The sequence below is a fragment of the Rhipicephalus sanguineus genome, chromosome 1, assembly GCF_013339695.2.
Source record: "Rhipicephalus sanguineus isolate Rsan-2018 chromosome 1, BIME_Rsan_1.4, whole genome shotgun sequence".
In the NCBI taxonomy this organism is placed as follows: domain Eukaryota; kingdom Metazoa; phylum Arthropoda; class Arachnida; order Ixodida; family Ixodidae; genus Rhipicephalus; species Rhipicephalus sanguineus.
In genome coordinates, this window is record NC_051176.1 from 156904095 (window position 1) to 156922883 (window position 18789).

Sequence of the window (18789 nt, forward strand, 5' to 3'; positions counted from 1 at the left end):
TACTCTCTCACAGGAGATCCCAAGGGAGCCATACATGACGGCAGTTACTGCGTGCAGGGGTTTGACATGTCTAACAGCATTTATGGCCGCCGAAGTGCTTGCGACGCTTGTCAGGATTTGCCTTTGGAAAGCACTCTGAATATCCTGCGCCACAGGTTTTTCGCGAGGACGCCTTTTGCGCATTTTCTGTATGCAAAGCAAGTTCCTATTAATGACGCATAATTATCAGCAACTGCGGCGCGCGTGCTGTTCGCCTCTTCTACGCAGCTGAGTGTAGCCCCATTTCAGACTCCAGGCTCACGCTTGTACTACACGCTTCTACTACATGCAAGCGACGGTGTCCGATTCAGCTCTGCTCTCAAGCACCGCACCGAGATGCGCACCCACGCAAGCAGCAGCCGAGGCAGAAACACGGGGGCCGCATTGTTCAGTAGTTGCTTCGTCGGAAGCAGAACGCGGAGCAGCTTGCGTATCTTCGCACGCGCGCAGGAGTTTCCACATCAGCCCGAGTGAACGAAGGCGGCATTTGAAACGCCTTTTTGTGTAGCTTGGCGACGGGCGTAAGCCGGAAGAGTTCACGCATCGACCCACGGCGAGTGAAGCGCCGAATGCGCACGCCGGCACACTTTGCACAAACAGGCGCTCGAATTTATTAGCCACGCCAGCGTAAGAAAGCGCGTCACAACGCGCGCGGCATTACGAAGAGGAGCGTTGCGCCCTTTTGTAATGTAAAGTCACGCCTTGACAGAATTTTCTCGCACTCGCCCCTTCCGCGGAAACTGCGCGATTTCATCCTCGCCGCATTTTCTCGGCTTCCTGGCGCAATGCCTCGTCTTTCCCCGTAATTAATTTCAACCAAGCCCAGCTTCGACTTTCTGTGAGGATGTCGCATGCAAGCGCACTCGTCGTATACTGTACGGCTAATACTTCGATGTCAGTTTTAAGTAATGAGGGAACGAAACATTGGTTATGCTTGAAAACTGTGCTAAAGGTTTTGTTTTGCGAACATTGTGATGACTCTCTCTGGTTGCTAAGTTAGGCTAGACCACGTAAAGGCGAAAGCAAAAAATGGAAAGCGATATCTTTGGTCTGCAAGCATCTTGTGATGTTAGCACTTAGCAGAACATGCCTGTACACGTGGCATGCGGTCGCGTTCCGGTTTAAAACGATTAAACAGTGTCATCTATCAGACGGGCCGATTTCAATCTGGTTGCTTCTAGGTTGCTTCTAGTTAGGTCGTTGCTAAGCTTTAGCTAGCTAATGCTAGGTTGTACGTTGATTCTCAATGCACAGAGGTTCACTTTAAACCACAGACAGTCACAGACACGACACGGATGTCCAAACTGTAGAGACAGAACCTCGCGCTGAAACCAAGCGCTCGCACCTCTCATAGATCTACGGCACGTCGTCGTTGGCGTAGGCCTTCCATCGTTCTCACAGTCGTTATCGCCTTTCCCGTAGTCTAGCATTCTCTCGTTGTACGTTCTCCGGGTCTTCGGCTCGCCTCCGTCGCTTCGCAGCCATTTGCTGGGCTAACTGTTGGCTTCTTCGTTTTTAGTGGACCAGTGGTGAGTAGTGGGATTTACCCAATTTCTGCGGCACATACCCGTTCATGATTATGATAGTTTTTTTGGTTCTCCGGACAAGGAACGATTTGATAAACAGCTTCGCTGTTAATAGTCGATTTTCTGACCAGGCTTACGACTAGTATTGACAGCAGTAAACTTGCGTTTTTCTTTGCGTCCAGTATAAGCTAAGCCTTAATTAAAACAAGCACTTCACAGTCGCCGCCCAATTCGTGAGCAAACTTTTTAGGTCCTGGCTGCTGGATTTGTCGTACCTATGTGAATGCGTCATGAATAAACAGCATGAACATTTTCATTTGTCTGAAGTGCTGACCATTCATCTGGCGGCCACATTGAAGAAGGCCTGTTCGCTTGATTCCTATAGAAAACACACATGACCGATTCTCTAAATAGATAGTCATCTCCTGTACGGAAACAATTTTCCAGTGTCTTTCAACGAATATTAGTACTTTCTGGCGTCTATCGCAGTATTTTTCAAACTATATGATTCGCATGTCTGCATAACCAGCGTCTAAGCACGACCGGGTGAACTGCTGGGCGCGAAAGCCTAAAAAAAAATTACACCATCTCCCACTCAAGGGAACCATGAGGGGATGCGTAGCAGCATTGGGAGCGCACACCAAGTTTCCGTTACGTTCACTCGGCGTTTCCGTTAGTGTGTGAGGTTTGTATTTAGTGTTTGTGTTATCATTACGTTGTGTTTGTGCGTTGCTTTCCGTTAGCGCCGAGTGAACGAGTGGCGCCGACGTTGACGTTACAACTCATCTGAACGGGAGCGAAGCGAGAATGACGGAAGCCGACCGAGCGCACGCGCGTATATACACACGAAATGGGGGAGGGAGAGGAGAGAGTGGGTTACAGGATGTATTTGGCTGCGGCACGGCTGCATCACGTGGGAGGAGAGGCTGCGCCTGGCTGCAGCGCGGGGGAGGAGAGGAGAGAAGGCGACCGAACACCTGCGTAAAGAAGGAGAGCGGGAGAGAGAGTAGGCGCATGCGCAGTGGAGCGCGGACGCCACCACCGCCACCGGACACAGCCCCGAGCAAAAGCTGCTTCGCATCTAAAATATTTGTGAGTGTCAGAGAACACCACAGTCGACAAAATCAACCTGAATCCCTTTTCTGCGGTACGACTTAGATAAATTTTTGGAATGCACAACACTAACAATTGACTTACACTTATATCTGCTGACATAACTGGTCAGCAAAGCTGTTGAGCACCATGACAAATGCTATCGTAAAATGAATTCAGCGTCTTGGCTCTTGCGCTCGGCTTCTTATGTGAGAACTGTTGGGTTTTACCTGTAGCTTGGACGGATGCACGCGTGCATGAACCTCCCTGGACTGGAATTATGCAAGATATGCGTAGCACTATGTTCATTATCATTGCTTCTGCTCTTGTTGCGGCTCTTCTGCAAAAGTGCTGTGGGAAGATTGATGTTGGCGTATGCGTATGGTATTAGCGGCAACTTATATGCATTGTGAGGCTCACGTAGTCTTGCCTTTCACATTCCCCCCTATATGTACAATCTTCTCTTTCCCTGTGGTGTGCGTCTTGTACTTGTTTCCCGTGCTTCCTCTTGTACATGTCTAGTCCCAGTTTACTGTGGCTCCATGCGTGCTAAAGTATGACACGCAATTATGCGTCAATATCCCGTCACACCCGCTGGTCGCGATCTGAAGTGCAAGGCAAGCTTGCATCTGCAGTTCAAGGGTTTATTACTTCAACAAGTATCTGCCTAATTTTACTAAAAACGGCCGAAGTAAGTTTTGAAATTTTATTGCTGGGAAGAAGAAAACAGTATCCCGAATTACAGTAAATACATGGAGTTACGGTTAACTTGCTCATCGCTTTAAAATGTTTTTCACACAGTGTTTTCTCGAATTTCAGCGACTGTTCACGTAACTGGACAGTGTCCCAGCCGTTTGATATAAATTTTACATCATACGCTGGTGGGCTCTCTATGGTGTTGAACCTAAAACGCAGATATTCATGTGGACCTGAAAATATTCCTAACTTGAGTATTCGGAGATATGCTAAAGCCGAATCAAATTTTCTTGTTATTATGTTTAGTGCTTCATTATTGGCGTCAGAATTAACGAGTGACTTAAAGACAGCCCGAATTGCGCTAGTTCATAAGAGATATCGTCTTTTGGTATAAAATTACCGTCCCATTTATTAATCGTCATTACGCTTTAAACTCATTATAAAACACATTATAGCAAAAAGCGTAAACCACATTTTTAGAAAAGCTTTCATGTTGAACTAACTTTCAGCACGGCTTCGGAAGAGGATACTCGAATATCACACAGCTGGTCACTGCGGTTCATTACTTTCTGTTAACCCTTGACAAGAAAGGACAAATGCATATAATTTTCAATACTTACTTAAAGAATTCGATATGGTCCCGCGTGATAAATTAACGTTTAAACTTGAAAATCTAGGAATCTCTGAAATGTTTATTCCTTAAGTAGCTGCTTATTTGTCCAACCGGAAACAATTCGCTGAGATAAATGGGGGAAAATCAGGCTGCCTTCCAGACACATCATGGAGGGCCGGAGGGCAATGTCCTCGGCTCTGTTCTATTCGCGCTGCAATCGGAGTTTATTCAACCACGCGGCAGGTACATGAGAGTAAATTATATACCCGGTTTGGTGTAAAGGGAAAAAAGCTGCCTTTCACAGCTCGACTGGCCCCTCCAATCAGAAAATGACAAAACTAAAGAAAAACAAAATTACACGCAGCGGAAAGCGACGATATCAAAAGAAAAACATGCGTGTGGCCCATGACAGCAAATAATGAAATAAAACTCTGAAATACACACAATTTCTTTTTGCATATGAAGGGCATTCACAGCCATACACATTCAGCATCCTACTGTGGATTGTGCTGACGTGTAGCTTGCTTTGTGGAAATTGGGCAGCATAAAACACCCTTGTGAGCCTGTCTTCGGCAAAAGCTAATAACATGAGAAAAATGGTCCACAGATCCAGGATGACGCTTGAAATGTATGTTCACTTTTCCTTGTGTTCTCTGTTAGAAAATGCGAGAGAAAGAAAAGCGGCACAGTTACGACGCGACTGCGCAATTAAATCTGCGTCATCGGGATTCTTTCTAATGAATATGATGGCGACGCACATTTTAATATTGCCTTCCAACAAGAACGAAATGACCTGAAGGCTTCACTTCTGGGCAAAGTCACCAATACATGCCTCTGTCAATAACAGCTGTTGCTGCTGGAGGGGTAGATGCAGGTGGTGTCAGTTGTCGGCCTTAAGCGCTGATGTAAGAACAAGTTTGCTAATTATTAACGCTACTGTCTGATTCACAGGAGTTAAGATGACAAACTGAAATACATAGCACTTGTTGTAGACGCTATTCTTACACACGTCTTTTCTGTTTTGATTGTGCAGGACGCTTTGCTGCGGCAACCGCCTGGCCGGCGGTGATGCATACTTCTTGGGCCACCGAACAGTGGCTGACGTCTCGCTGAGATGAACTGTGCCCGCGCTTAAGCGCAGCCGGCACCCTGTTGCCCAAGATCCTCGTGAAGCTTGCCAGCCCCGAGAATGACGTGTGCTCTTGCAGCGACCACCTAGTGTTAGTGGCGCAGCGCGCCATGGCTGCAGTGCGGCAGATGTCAGTGCCACAGGCGGGGCTGGAGGCGGAGGAGCGGGCTCGGTCGCCATCGCGCGACGAGCGCCGCGGCTCATCCAGCCCCCGGCGCTCGGCCGTCATCCCGGAGAGCACAGTGGTCGTAGCCGAGCCGTTGAGCAAGAGTGCCTCACAGCCATCAAGCTTCAAAGTCAAGCTCACGCGTCGCGACACCTCCAACAAGCTCGTGGTAGACTCGACTGCCGTCAAAGCGACCACCAGCTCCTCGGACGGTGAAAGAGGCAAGCCGAAGCCCAACAAGGCTGCGGGATGGAAGACTTCCAAGTTTTTCAGCAAGACGATGTCTTCAGCCGAGCTTCTACGTGGCCTGAAGAAGCTCTCGGTGAACACCGCTACGACGAGCACCTCTGACGACCCGGACGCAAAACCCCCTTCAGGAGGTAAGGTCAAGTTTACGATGAAAAAACGCAACTCGTCCAGTGACTCGGCCGTCAACAAAGACCGCTCACCAGAGGGGCTGCGCAGCGGAGAGGGGTCGAGGAAGTCTTCCCGAGAGTCTTCGGACGGTTCGCCCAACGTGTCCCCGCGAACGAGCATCGACGAAGGAATTGTCTGCAAGAAGGAAGACATCCTCTCTCTCATTCATCACAACACAAAAAAGAAGTCGTCTATTGGCTCCGTCGCAGTACCGATCGCCGGTGCCACTTCTCCCAAGAAGCTAGCACTTCGAACGACGCGTTCGGCCACCATTGACCCCTCAGGCATGGCCACCGACCCTTATGAGCCGACGGCCGAAAATATCCCCAGGATCGTGTCGACACCGCCAGCGCCCCGCAGGGGATCCACCACCCTCGAGCGCAGTACCAGTGAGGAGGCCAAACCAAGCAAGTCAAAGCGCAACAGTCTGTCTGGCAAAGGCGCGCCCCAAAGGTCCCTGGAGGATGCGCCGTCCTCACCAGCGGATGAGCCAAGCGTCCGCAAGTCTAAGCGGAAGCAGTCAGGCGAAGCTGTTCGCGAGGTCAAGAAGGAGACTCCCGAAGAGAGCGCCAAGGAACCGCCGAAAAAAGACGAGTCTCAGGTCAAGTGGGACGAGGGCAACGTTGTAGATGCCATGCTTCTTGGGGACGCCATTGAGGCATTTCTCAGGGGCTCCATGGGCGGCACTTCGGCTGCTATGCCTGCAACGCCCAAGAGGGTCTCTTTCAAAAAAACGTGAAACGTTTTCTTTCCTTCACGTGTCGGACATGATGGCGTGCCAAAGGAGAACATATCGTTTTTAACCGCTCGGGGCTGGAACATTGACATTTTAATGGTCGTTGGGGATGAGCAAGCTGTATCTAAAAGGAAACTTGGCGACGCGTTCTGCGATTACCATGAAAGAACATAAAAGAACACAAATTGGTGTATTTCCAATGTTACGGTTCGCTCAGTGCAGCTACTCAGCATTTTCCTGTAAATGATTCAAGCTGGGCATTTGAACTGTCACGTAAGCTTGTCATCGTTGTTGTTGTCGTTGTTTTTGTTTTTGTTTTGCATATAGATGTATGGAAGCTGTGTGTTCTTACTTCATATATCTAAGTGCCATGGCCACGGGTAACGTATGCTCGACAGAGTGTGTAATGGCATTCAGCAGACCAGCCATGGTTGGGATCGTCTCAAGTAAGTCCATCCTGCTCAGACTTAAAAACAATCGACAAATGATGCTATTGACCTCAGCCGATTGTAGTCACCTCAACTGCCGTGTGCCGCTCCTTGTTGTTCTGTACAACCACGTAGTTCGCACATCACCCTATATAGTAACAGCACCAGTAAATGTTATACGTCATCATGCACTCTTCACTCTTTCCAACTTATTTTCGTTCTTTTTCATTGTTTCGTGACCAGTGCCGACCGAGAAACGAGGCCATTTGAATTGTCCTTGTGGACAGATTACGTTGCACCTATTTCATCCAGTAGAAGACTTCAGCGTGCCTATCGCCCATACAGAAAACCCTGAGTATCCTAAAACCTCACCCTTAGTGACCTCAAAAATTCGCTGTTTGCTGACTTAAGTGGTCTTACTGTGATTCCTATCGCATTTTGAAAGCAGCACCGAGGTAACCGCACTGAATGTAGCACATGGTGCGCGATGTAGCGCTGTGTTACCAGTGCTGTTCTTTGCTATGTGAGTGTTTAGCCATTGGAAATATATATAAGAGTCACGCGTGTTGATAAAAAAGACTGAATAAATGCTCAAAGTTGTATTTGATATGCGTCGGGTGTGTGTTCGTGTTATAAGGCCACTAAAAGTTCTACATGGTGCCTCTTTTTGAACTAACCGCCCAACAACCAAGCGGCACAAACATATAGCATGAAGGCTATCATGGAAACTGTGGCACGAATTCTGGCAGACCATGCTTTCGCGGCAGCGCAAGAAGGCTGAAAACAGAGTAATCGATTTCGTCGGCGATTTTAGCGGTGCACGCTACTCGTGAGATCGTCGCCATCATTAGGTGAAGATTCTTGGTGCTACAAGAAAACGACTAACTGTGTTAGTTTAGGACAGACCAGCCTACTACAACGCAGTTTGCAACTGCCTATTTCTATTTATTGTTCACGCGTGATATGCAACTTTGGTCAAAATACGAACTAAGTTACCTTCAAGGAAACCACCGTAATTCTCATACTAATGCGATAGCGTTAAGGAGCTCGTTTCACAGAAATGGACACTGCGCAACTGCACTTGCAGTAGGCATTCTAGGATAGCTTGAAACGGCCAATGTTAAGCGCGCAAACGCTCCTTTCCTTGCGGCACGATTGATGCATGCACAAGGAATTGAAGCGAGGTTAGCAATTGATAAGGCGATATGCTAACGGGGCCCGATTACGCTATCGCGTTCTGCTCTTGAAGGCGAACCTCAAGCGTCCTCCAAGTTTTTAAAGACACTATAGCGAATCAGCAATGTAATCACCTATGAATCGTTCGAAGAAATACTAACCATAATGTGCTGTAATAAACAGGCCCATATTGCGTTCCCTGTAAAACTTCCGAGAGCCACGTCTGGACAAAAAAGTATACTAAAACGGTATTTATATTCCTCGATCGTGAAGAGAATAGAGGATGTATCCACTGAAATTATGTAAAAACATTGTACATTTATATGCTGGTTGTTACAGGCTTATTTACACAGTGACAATTTGATACGGATTGTCACGCATTTACTTCGTGTGCGCCTTGCATACAGAAGCGACGACTAAAAGCTACCGTTGGAACGCGTCTCCAGTAAAGTATGCGGCGATGCAGATAACCCTGAGTTATCTGAAACTCTCGCGATTAACCCCCCGTTCCTCAGTCCAAATGGTACAGGGCAATGAACGAAATTTATCATGAAGAAGACGCGTTGCGTCATGCTGTGCGACAGAGGGTGCCAAGAAGGAGAAAAATTTGGTTACATAAGCCAAGCTCTACCTCAGTCACTCGGTGCCATAAAGATTTTTTTCTCCTGTTTATTCGTCATTTTTTCACACTTTTGTGCGAAAATAGAGCTAGATATCCGATGACTTCATTGATTCCGTCATCTGAACGCGCAATCAAAAAAGTCAGTTTCGCCGCAAGGGCGAAGCAATGAATGCGATAGCAAGAAGCTAATGCTATACGAAGTGAGGCTCGCCAATGGTTACTCTCAGTTTGAACAGCGCTCCTGTTGCAAAGGCGGCCGAAGCAGCGAAGGCAACTAGCGTGCTTCTAGTGTCGAGCTGTGACACTTGATAGTTCGCGCTCATCGTCTGTTTGTTCGTTTAGCGGCGTCCCTTGAGCTCGAGTGACTTTCGTACGCTCCGTAACATGAGCGCGGACACCACGGTGAAAGCTTGAAACAACCCTCTTCCCCTCACCACCAGAAAACCGCGAGAGCAGACAGTGGAAGGGCAAGGTTCTCCTTGCGCAAATATAAGAAGAAGCGAGCGAGCTCGCCGACGACTTTTAAATGCGCCCGTCGTGCTCCTAGCGCCATCTCGCTAGTAATGAAGAAACGCTTATAAGCGCCGGCCGTCTCTGAGACCGTCCAGCGGTAAAGGGTGTGTATATAACGCTCGCGGTTAGCTATGTGGATTTTTTTTTAATATCTGGGGTTTAACGTCACAAAACCACGATATGATTATGAGAGACGCCGTAGTGGAGAGCTCCGGAAATTTCGACCACCTGGGGTTCTTTAACGTGCACCTAAATCTAAGCACACGGGCCTCAAACATTTTCGTCTCCATCGAAAATGCAGCCGCCGCGGCCGGGATTCGATCCCGCGACCTTCGGGTCAGCAGTCGAGCGCCATAACCACTAGACCATCGTGGCGGGGCCCAGATGAGCTAGGTGGAGGATCTGCGTTTCGTGGCGTAGCGGTTAGCGCCACTCGCTGCGGAGTAAGAGGTCCCTGGTTCGACTCCGCGCTTTGGAAGCATTTTTCTGAATTATTTTTCTTTGGGGCTTTTATATATATATACATACTTATACATATACGGTGCATGACGGCGACGGCAAAATTCAGCCGAGACTGTCCATATAATTGCTATCGCAATAAAACAGAACGTTCTCGCCCTTCATGTTCTAAAAGGGGTTCAGTCACACCCCTAAATTAGCGCCGAAGATGTGACATGCAACGTCGGCAATGCTTAAGAACGTGGCTTCTTTGGTACATCTAGCTTCAATCTGCGACCGACTTGCGCTTTCTTCTTCCTCGTTCAACTTCGCAATTAAGATCACCGATGTCGCGCGACGCAGAGCGACTGGCGATCAAGGAGCCGTTCACGGCGATCGATGTCCTGCACGCCTCTTACATATCACGTCGCCGCACCGAAATGTCGTGATATGGGGCCGGGGTTGCCGTTGGATAGATTTTATTGCGATAGCAATTATATGGATAGTCTCGACGGGTCTTTGCAGTCGCCGTTGCCGTCGTCGTCCTGTCCCTCCCGTATGAAGTCCAAATTGATAAGATCCCCCACGCATTTTATGTTCTACCGCGGGTAACAGCGCGCGAGCGGGGGTGACGAACGCGGCCGAAACAGAGATCAAATGAGACGGCTCATTTCCGTCGCTCGGAGGGTGCATGCAATAACAACACCCCGCTCGGGAGCCTGCCGTCGAAGGACAGGAAACGCCCCGCTCGTCTTTAACGACAATGAAAAGACGCGAGGTGGGGTGGCGGGGGGGGGGGAGGAGGTTGTCGCGCGAGCAGCCACTTTGAACTTTGAATCTAAGGGCGCGGTCGCGATCGCTCGCGCGCGCAATCTCGACAGCCATCACAGCGGGCGGCTCGTATACCCTTCTACGTGCTGCGCTCTCAACGCGAAGTGGCTAAGCTGAGAGCATCTTTCCCAGGAGCGGCCGTTTACACCAGCGTTCTGTAGTTACGCGAGATCGGATACAAAACAGCTGCCAGCCTCACTTCGTATAACACTACAATTTGTTGCTATCGCATTCATTGCTTCGTCCTTGCGGTGAAACTGTGACTTTTTAAAGGAGCCAGAATTTTAGCTAAAGGTAGCCAAAGTAGCCATTCCATTAAATTTTATCAATTCAAATAGAACAAAAGCGGTATTATGAGTAGAATATTTATTATCGAACTATAAATAATACTGTTTTGAATAAACGAGACCATTACATAAGAACACAATTTGTTTTTTATCTTGCGTGGCCTTCAAGCCACAGATAAGTTGCAAGCAAATCAATCAGTCATAATAAATGCAGTGCGCCTGCATACAGCTTATGTAGGATAGATAGGGTCCTTGCCAAATACCGTTCAGCAAAGCTTCAACTTGGGCTAGTTAATACGGCATTCTAATGTAGTTGCGCTGAGCAAAATGCACGAAGGACACACGAAAAGCGAGGACAGTACAAGTGGCACGCACCACTTGTACTGTCCTCGTTTTTCGGTTGTCCTTCGTGCATTTTCTCGGCGCAACCGCATTAGAGTGCCAGATACGGAGAAATTTTGGATCATTCCAGCCAACAAGTCAATGGAACCCTAAACGTTGAAGCAGTTTCATATAGTACCAGTCCAGCTTCAGATAGTGAAATCTGGTTAAAGACGAACAGCTCAGCTTCATTTTTCGATCTTTGTTTTTGTCAAGCTCACACGAGAACGCGCGCTGCGCATCAGAATTAGAAACTTGCGGGTAGCATCAGCATAGATGGCGGGTAGCGTGAGCAGCGTTAGAGGGCTTATTTAGGCCGGTTGGTAGGTACGTACGTGTCCATAGAAAACGAGAAGAAGCGTCAGGACAGAGACAGCACTTAGTCCGTCCGGTTGTCCTATCGTTCGCGCTGCTTCCCGTTTTCTGTGAGCAGTGTGTAAGCCACACGTTTGCCAACATGCATGCAATTTCTACACTGTATTATATTTGCAAGCGCGCCAGGCGTTGCGATGGGATGCCTCGATGTGCACCAGCCTGTCGGTGTGTGGGGGGAGAGGGGGGGGGGGGGGATCGCGCACGCGGATCAGCTGACACGACAGAAAAATACGAAACATTATTTTATCTGCAAATAATATGCAATATGGCCATTTACTGCACCAACACACAAGTTAAAGAATAACCACAAAGCCGCCACGGAGCCGACCTCACACAGACGGGGTAGTAAAGCAGCCAATCTGGCGCAATGTAGCCACCAACGGCAACCCTGTAGGGCTGCCGTTGACTCACGTCTAATCGCATCGACATCGCTACGCAAAATAGGCGTATACAGATTCTTACTCCGGAGCCGCTCAACGGTTATTCAACTGCATTCGTGCGACGAACTAAAGTGTCATAGATTCGCCCAAACAGCGAATCATTAGTACCAATGGCAATTCATTGGGCAACTACACAGGTAAGACATACAATTTAACAGGGCATGTTGCTGAGCTAGTTGGTTCATTGCTTGAGGGGAAAAAAAATCACAGTTTCGCCGCAAGCGCGAAACAATGAATGCGATAGCAGCAAATTGGAGTCGTACGCAGAAAGGCTAGCAGATCAACACTTGCAGCGCGCTGCTCAAACACAAAGGACGCTCAAAAATAAAACAGATGTATACACAGGACGAGCGCGAACTAGCAACTGTCACAGTTGTTAGTTGGCGCTCTTCTATAGCTAACAGCTCACTCCTTTCGCGAACACGGCCACTGCAGCGAGCAAAGTGATCTTCGTGCGGTATATAGCTTCAACACAAACTTTGCGCTGAAAGCGCAACACGTATACCTCCCTCCTCAAAAGATACGCGCGCGAATACGTGCGACTACGCCCTGTAGGTTAAATTGCAGGGCGGAGGCGCGCATTCCAACTCCGGCGAAAGACGAGCGGGGCGACGACCTTTAAAGCGCGCCCTTTGCGCCATCTCGCGAGTGATAGTGAACAATTCTCTGCCACGCCTCAGAGATCTGCCTACCGCAGGTTGGTAAATGGTGTATATAAAAATTACACCATTTCCCCCTAAAGGGGACCATGAGGCGATGCGAAGCCGGAGCACTTGCATGATCGCGTTCCGTTGGCATTCTTTGGGCATGCTACCGACCTCGCGTCGTGGAACGCGAAGAGGAACGCCACGCGCGTCTTGTCTTCCCTCTAGCCTGGCCGTTAATTCTCACAGGGCGACCGGGGAACGCAGTCGGCAGGCGTGCGAGAGGGGGGCAGCGTAGGAGAGGAGAGAGAGAGGGGGAGGGGACGCGCATGCGCTGGTGCTCATCGCGGCGTTGCGCAGGAGAGAATTTCGGCATGTCTAGCCCGCGTTCAGAGGAAGAGTGGAGAGGGGAAGTGGAGAGGAGGAGGGGAGAGGGTATGCGCATGCGCAGTAAGGGTGGTCACGCCGCACACCACCACCACCACCACCACCTAATAATAATAATATCTGGGGTTTAACGTCCCAAAACCACGATATGATTATGAGAGACGCCGTAGTGGAGGGCTCCGGAAAATTCGACCACCTGGGGTTCTTTAACGTGCACCTAAATCTAAGTACACGGGCCTCAAACATTTTCGCCTCCACCGAAAATGCAGCCGCCGCGGCCGGGATTCGATCCCGCGACCTTCGGGTCAGCAGTCGAGCGCCATAACCACTAGACCACCGTGGCGGGGCCACCACCACCACCGGATTGAACTCCGCCATAAGATACTTCGCATCTAATAGCACGCCTCAGAACGTATGCTGCGTGGCGGAGTTGTTTAAAGTGTCGTGTTGCGGAGCGAGGAGTCGCAGGTTCGAATCCCTAGTCGCGCTCTTCGGAAAAATCTTCTTCTGAACTAGTTTTCTTTGTGGGCTTTATCTATACAGAAGGGCACGGCGACGCCGACGGCAAAAGCCTGCCGAGTGTGTCCATATAATTGCTGTCGCAGTATTAGGTGCGGCGCTAGGACGGGCACAAAGACACGAACCGACATCCACTTTGTACCCGTCCTGTTAGCGCCGTACCTATTTTCCTCGCACAAGGTAAGGTTCGTAGTTTTTATCGCCTGTATATATCATTGCGATAATCTTGTAGGGACACTCCAACCGCAAATTTGCCATCACCGTTGCCGTAATGTTCATGTGCGATAAGATACTGTCTAGCCCTGTGTGCGGTGCGCTGAGAGATCCGCACCGTCTCCGCACCGTCTCCACCCGCCGACGACAGGGAGATTGAGGTGAGTGCGTGTGTGGAGGGAAGATATGAGCTCGCGCGGGCAAAGTGAGGGGGGATTTGCGAACATAACGGGAGAACAGCGCAAAATACGTGACAGTGAAGCACACACTGCCCCGTATTTTGCGCTCTTCTGCCACAATGTTCATGAACCAACTAGCCCACCTAAGAACCCTGGTGATTTGTGGTGTGCGCCATAGCGGAAGGAAAAGAAAAGCGCCTGGTAAGGGGAAGGAGGGGGGGAGCGTAGGTAAGTGTGCGCCTCATCCTCAGCGCGGCGGGAGCGGCGCGGACGTGGCTGCGCGCAACGACGGTAGTAAAAGGGTCGTAAAAGGCGCCGATGGGTACAAAGGATGATCGAGCCGAGATGGCCGGTCGCTTCGCCTGCGCCGTCTCCGCGTTCCGAAATTTATTTATTCTGGGAGGACGCGCCATTTCAGAGAAGCGAGAAGCAACGCGATTCGTTTGCTCACTGCTGTGTATGCTGTTCATCCCACCAGCGTTGTGAAAGCCAATGTTCGTGGTCATCAGGCGTCATGTGTTCATGTTTGCCTGTGGGCGCATGACGCAATGTTCGTTAGATTAATTGGTAAGTGAATGTTTACCCCAGTATATAGGGGCTGCCCTGATTATGAGCATCACTTTTTGTACGTATTTGTCAAATGAATTGCAATATCTAGCAGTGCTTCGCTTTCGACTGAAACTGTGACACTGGCAATAAACTTTTGCTTACTTATGAAATTAATGAGGCATGGTGGCACGCGTGCACGAGCAAAGATGAAAAGAACTCACTCGCTGAGCGCGAACACTCACTGCCATAAATCTATGCTAAAGCTAAGTAACGGGCGTTTAAGTAAATTTAAATGTGAAATATAATTAACCAAAACAAACAGCTTCGTTGCACTTCTATTTTTACATAGTGGAAGAGCTCTGAATCTTGTCTTATTAGCTGGCGCAACTAGATGTTGACGCTTTGCTCATCACTTCGTTCTTATAATAACGTAAGGCAATAAAGCAAAGATAGGCAAAGGAAACATGGCTTGGCACTGTCTACAATGTTCGAGTCTGAGACAGTAACTGCGAACGTACTATGTGGCGAGGAGTTATGGAGTCGCCATCTATCGGAAGTGCTTCGCTTGCATAGTAAGAGGGATAATGCGGCGTGTTCCTCACAGGTTTGCCTGGCGGCGCTCAACGAAAACACCTCGCGAGAGCCCTCCTGGACATTTCTGTAAATACTCTTGAAACGAGGGAAGTTTGTTTTACTGTCAAAATAATAATCTTGGGGAAAAGAAAGCAGGGAATTGTTTGCAGGCTCTGCCTATTTACGGAATGCGTATAGTGGGCGCACGTTGCGCGCGTTCGCCGCGATGTTGTATCCCTAAACCTACGATGCGGGAAAGGTAGGTAATCGCTGCGAGCGAACTATGTGACATACACTCTTACAATGGGGCTGTCTGTATAGCTGATTCGAGCATAGCAGAATAAGCTTGAATTCCGCGCGGCCGCAGCATGTGAATATTTTACTGTACACAAGCAAACCGTCGTTGCGTGGACGCTATCAAAGCTGTCGGAAATAACTGCGTTAAAAGTTTAGAGGTTTCGGTACCTACGGCGACTTGTGTGCGTCAGGAATGTTATTAGTGGCCCTGATACCGAGTGATGCTCTAGTTTCTCCTCCAAGCATATCCGGCCGATAACTTACTTCCAGTTTTACAAATATTCATAAAAACTCGCAATATAAATCGATGGTTCTAGTTCAGGCTAACAGTTATATTGAATACATATGATATCGCATCATAACTTTACTTCAGATAAGGGTCAATTAACTGTCAGGATAATTAATAAAACTTGATTGAGTGCACTGAAACATTGTGAGCAGCTAGAATTGTTGCGGCACCTGGCGAAGTAGACTCAACCAAGCGCTTCATTCTAGGCTGTCTCTGAGATATGCTTCGGCGAACTGCTATGAAATTGATGCTTCTAGTTCAAGTTAAGAGTTATACTTTAAGGCGAAATCCTCAGATGCCTCACCAAACAAACATTGGGGGCAAGATCAATACATCGACTGTGAAGAAAAGAAGAGGATGGCTCAGAATTATGATGTTGAACGGCGCAAATGACAAGGGATGGTTGAAAAGAAAACAGGACAGGCGCCGACTCGCAACTGTTTAATCGCATACATACACGCTCAAAGTTAATCACAAGTTTACCAACACAGTCAGTGCGAGTGCCACTCTGCGATCCCTGTGCCTTGCATTAGGGTCGCTTTACTTCCTCCGGTAATACAGTATATGCTATCCGGTAATCCGCTACACCATTGCGTACAGCGGGCTACCGGACAGGCTAAAAACGCTGTTATATCCGCGACTGTCCTAGTCTAGTCGGCGTGCCCTCTCTGCGAAAAGTGTCGAAAGTGGGCCAATTTTGGTGACAGTATAAAGCACGTCACGCGGCAACGTCACGTACAACCTAAGAAAAAATGTAAGCCCCGCCCACAGGCATCGCTGTGCCTACCCCAGAAAATTTGCATAAGTGCTTCATCCAACAGCGCTTAAGCATTTTTGTGACGTCAAGCGCTTCTCGAGTGTTTAAAATAGTTGACTTTTCCCATACAGACACATCTTGTGTTGCTGGTTTTAGGTCTGCAATTCGAACATCCTGGCAAACTTAGTCAGGGATTCTAGCATCACTGCTCAGCCAACGTAATGTTCTAGGCAGTAACGACGAACCTTTAGCTCTTAATATGCGTAGTATTTACATTAGCCGAGAAAAAGTACTTACGGTTCGAGCGGAAACCTGCTAGCACGACTGTCTTTCACAGGTGAAGGTGAAGGGCAGGCGCGCCGCGGTTCTGTGGGCGGCGCTTAGACTTTTTGTTAGGTTGTAACCGACTATAGGTTTCTTGCCTGCAGATACGTAATCGCTATGGCAAGCAATTGTGCAGGATATGAATGTCATGCCCTATATAACAGTTGCGCATTAAGTGGCTTTAGCCTGACTTTTTCTTTCGCCAGCGTTCTCACTTCAATATTAACACCTCCCCCCCCCCCCTTTCCATCACGCGGGTAGACGCCGCATGGACGCCGCCCGTCTTAAGTTGTCCCGTACAAGATTTAGGTCTTATAAACAAAATGTTGCAGAGGCGCTTAAGTTTCTCTTAAGTATCCTTACGTGCACTGAATGCGAAAGCCGCGCACGAAGCAGATTGGCGCGGTTGGCGAAGCCGCGGTGCATCTGAGCACGACGTGTCCGGGCGTGTTGACTATATAATGTCGATACTATATTGACGTCCATGTCACGTGACATTGACCCATGAAGTCATCGGTTGGTGGTGTGACCTTGCAAATTAAGGTAATTTTTTGGTCACGTGACCGTGTCACATGACGTAATCGCTTGGTCATGTGCACCAATTTGGCAAAGACAATTTCGAACGTGGAACAAGACAATTCTGTTCGTGGGCTAGTTTGGTCTTGAGCGTGGGTCAACTCAAAATTCAAATTGGGCTAAGTCAATTTCGGTGGTGGGCCATCCAAATTTAGGGTGTGGGCTAAGTCAACCTTGTTAGTGGGCCAGGTCGGTTTAGAACATGGGTGAACTCAATTTTCGAATTCGGGAAAGTCAGTTTTGAGATTTGGACACCCAAATTGCCAGAGCCACTCGTAGCCATGGCGGCAAATGTGGCACATTCCTTTTGGCTAGCACTCTCAGGATGACACGCACAGAAACATGCAGTAAAGCGGACGTGGGAACATACGCCACCGTAGCACCATTGATAGAACATTAGACGCTTAATACAAGGTTGTTGGATCGGTTCCTAACGGCGGCGAGTTAATTTTTTTATTATTTTAATTCATTTCCATTTACGTCATAATTACTACTCTACAATTAAAAACCTACGAATAATATCCCCCATGTTTTCCTTAGCTAATTATTATATGTTGGCTTCATGAGGCTTTGCCTTACAAATAATCAAGCCCTATGATGCATTCCCCTTCGTTTGTAGCCAGGGCACTGTTAGAGGGGTACTGACACGAAAATTTTCAGTTCTAGTTTTCTTGCGTTAAATGAAAGGCCAAGCCATCAAGAGCCTAGGAAATGTACTGCTACGCGTGAGTGAACCCTGAAAAAGTAATTACAGTATGTTTTAAAAGCTAGTTTCGGTTCCTACTGTACCCTGACGTCGCTACATGGTATGAGCTTCTCGTCACATGCTTGCGCGAGATATCGTGACGTTTCCACGGCTGTTCCGCACCGTGGCTCCATTGGTGACGCAGAAGCGGCCATTTTGGAAGTTTTGGTAGCTGACGTCATCAAAACTAGCCAGACTGCTGCGTGAAATTACCAGAATTATTATTGTAGCCTGACGTCAAGCTAGTGTCGACCTCGGTAGGTGCGGCGTGGGAAAGTTTACGTTAATATCAAAATAAAATATCTTATCAGCATTTGCTGAGCTTCACAGGGGCTCAGAGCCGTCTCTTTGTACAGGAGATTTGTATGGCACAGTAAACTTGCCTTCGATAAATGGTGTCAGTATCCCTTTAAATGACGGTACGGATACTCTCAGTTTTGATGACAAGATTGGGTACGCAATTCTAATTTATAGTCTGTAAAAGGAAACATCGTGGTTTAGCGCTAAAGAAAGACAGACACATGTGGAGAGACAGGACAGGCGCTACTAACAACTGGTTTATTGGCAAGGGTTGCAATGGAATAAATACCACACTGGTGCGCAGACGTGACGAACGCGTAACAAGACGTCACCATTATCAGGCTACAGGCATGTGGCCATCAAAAAGCCTAATCCATTTCTATACAAGCAGATAGTGTGTCGCTAACACAGTTAGTACCTTTTTCTTTATATGATACGCCTCCCAGAGTTCGCGGGCTGATTTGTTCCAGCTTCTCCTAGAAAGTCTTAGCCTCCGAAATATCGCTCACACATGCATTTCGGCCAGTGGGAC

At 48.4% G+C, this 18789-nt stretch overlaps 1 protein-coding gene and 1 long non-coding RNA gene across 3 annotated transcripts in view; both read left to right on the forward strand.

The window, feature by feature from the left end:
- The window catches only part of LOC119400835 (uncharacterized), a 210695-nt gene extending 204206 nt beyond the window's left edge, over positions 1 to 6489 (forward strand). For both annotated transcript variants that reach the window (XM_037667758.2, XM_049417327.1), the window contains one exon: positions 5000 to 6489. In XM_037667758.2, coding sequence (XP_037523686.1) covers positions 5206 to 6417 — 1212 coding nt within the window. In that variant the 5' untranslated portion in view covers positions 5000 to 5205 and the 3' untranslated portion in view covers positions 6418 to 6489. The remainder of the gene's footprint in view (positions 1 to 4999) is intronic.
- The window catches only part of LOC125759076 (uncharacterized), a 365173-nt gene that overhangs the window by 16973 nt on the left and 329411 nt on the right, over positions 1 to 18789 (forward strand). The gene's annotated exons all lie outside the window — the stretch shown is intronic.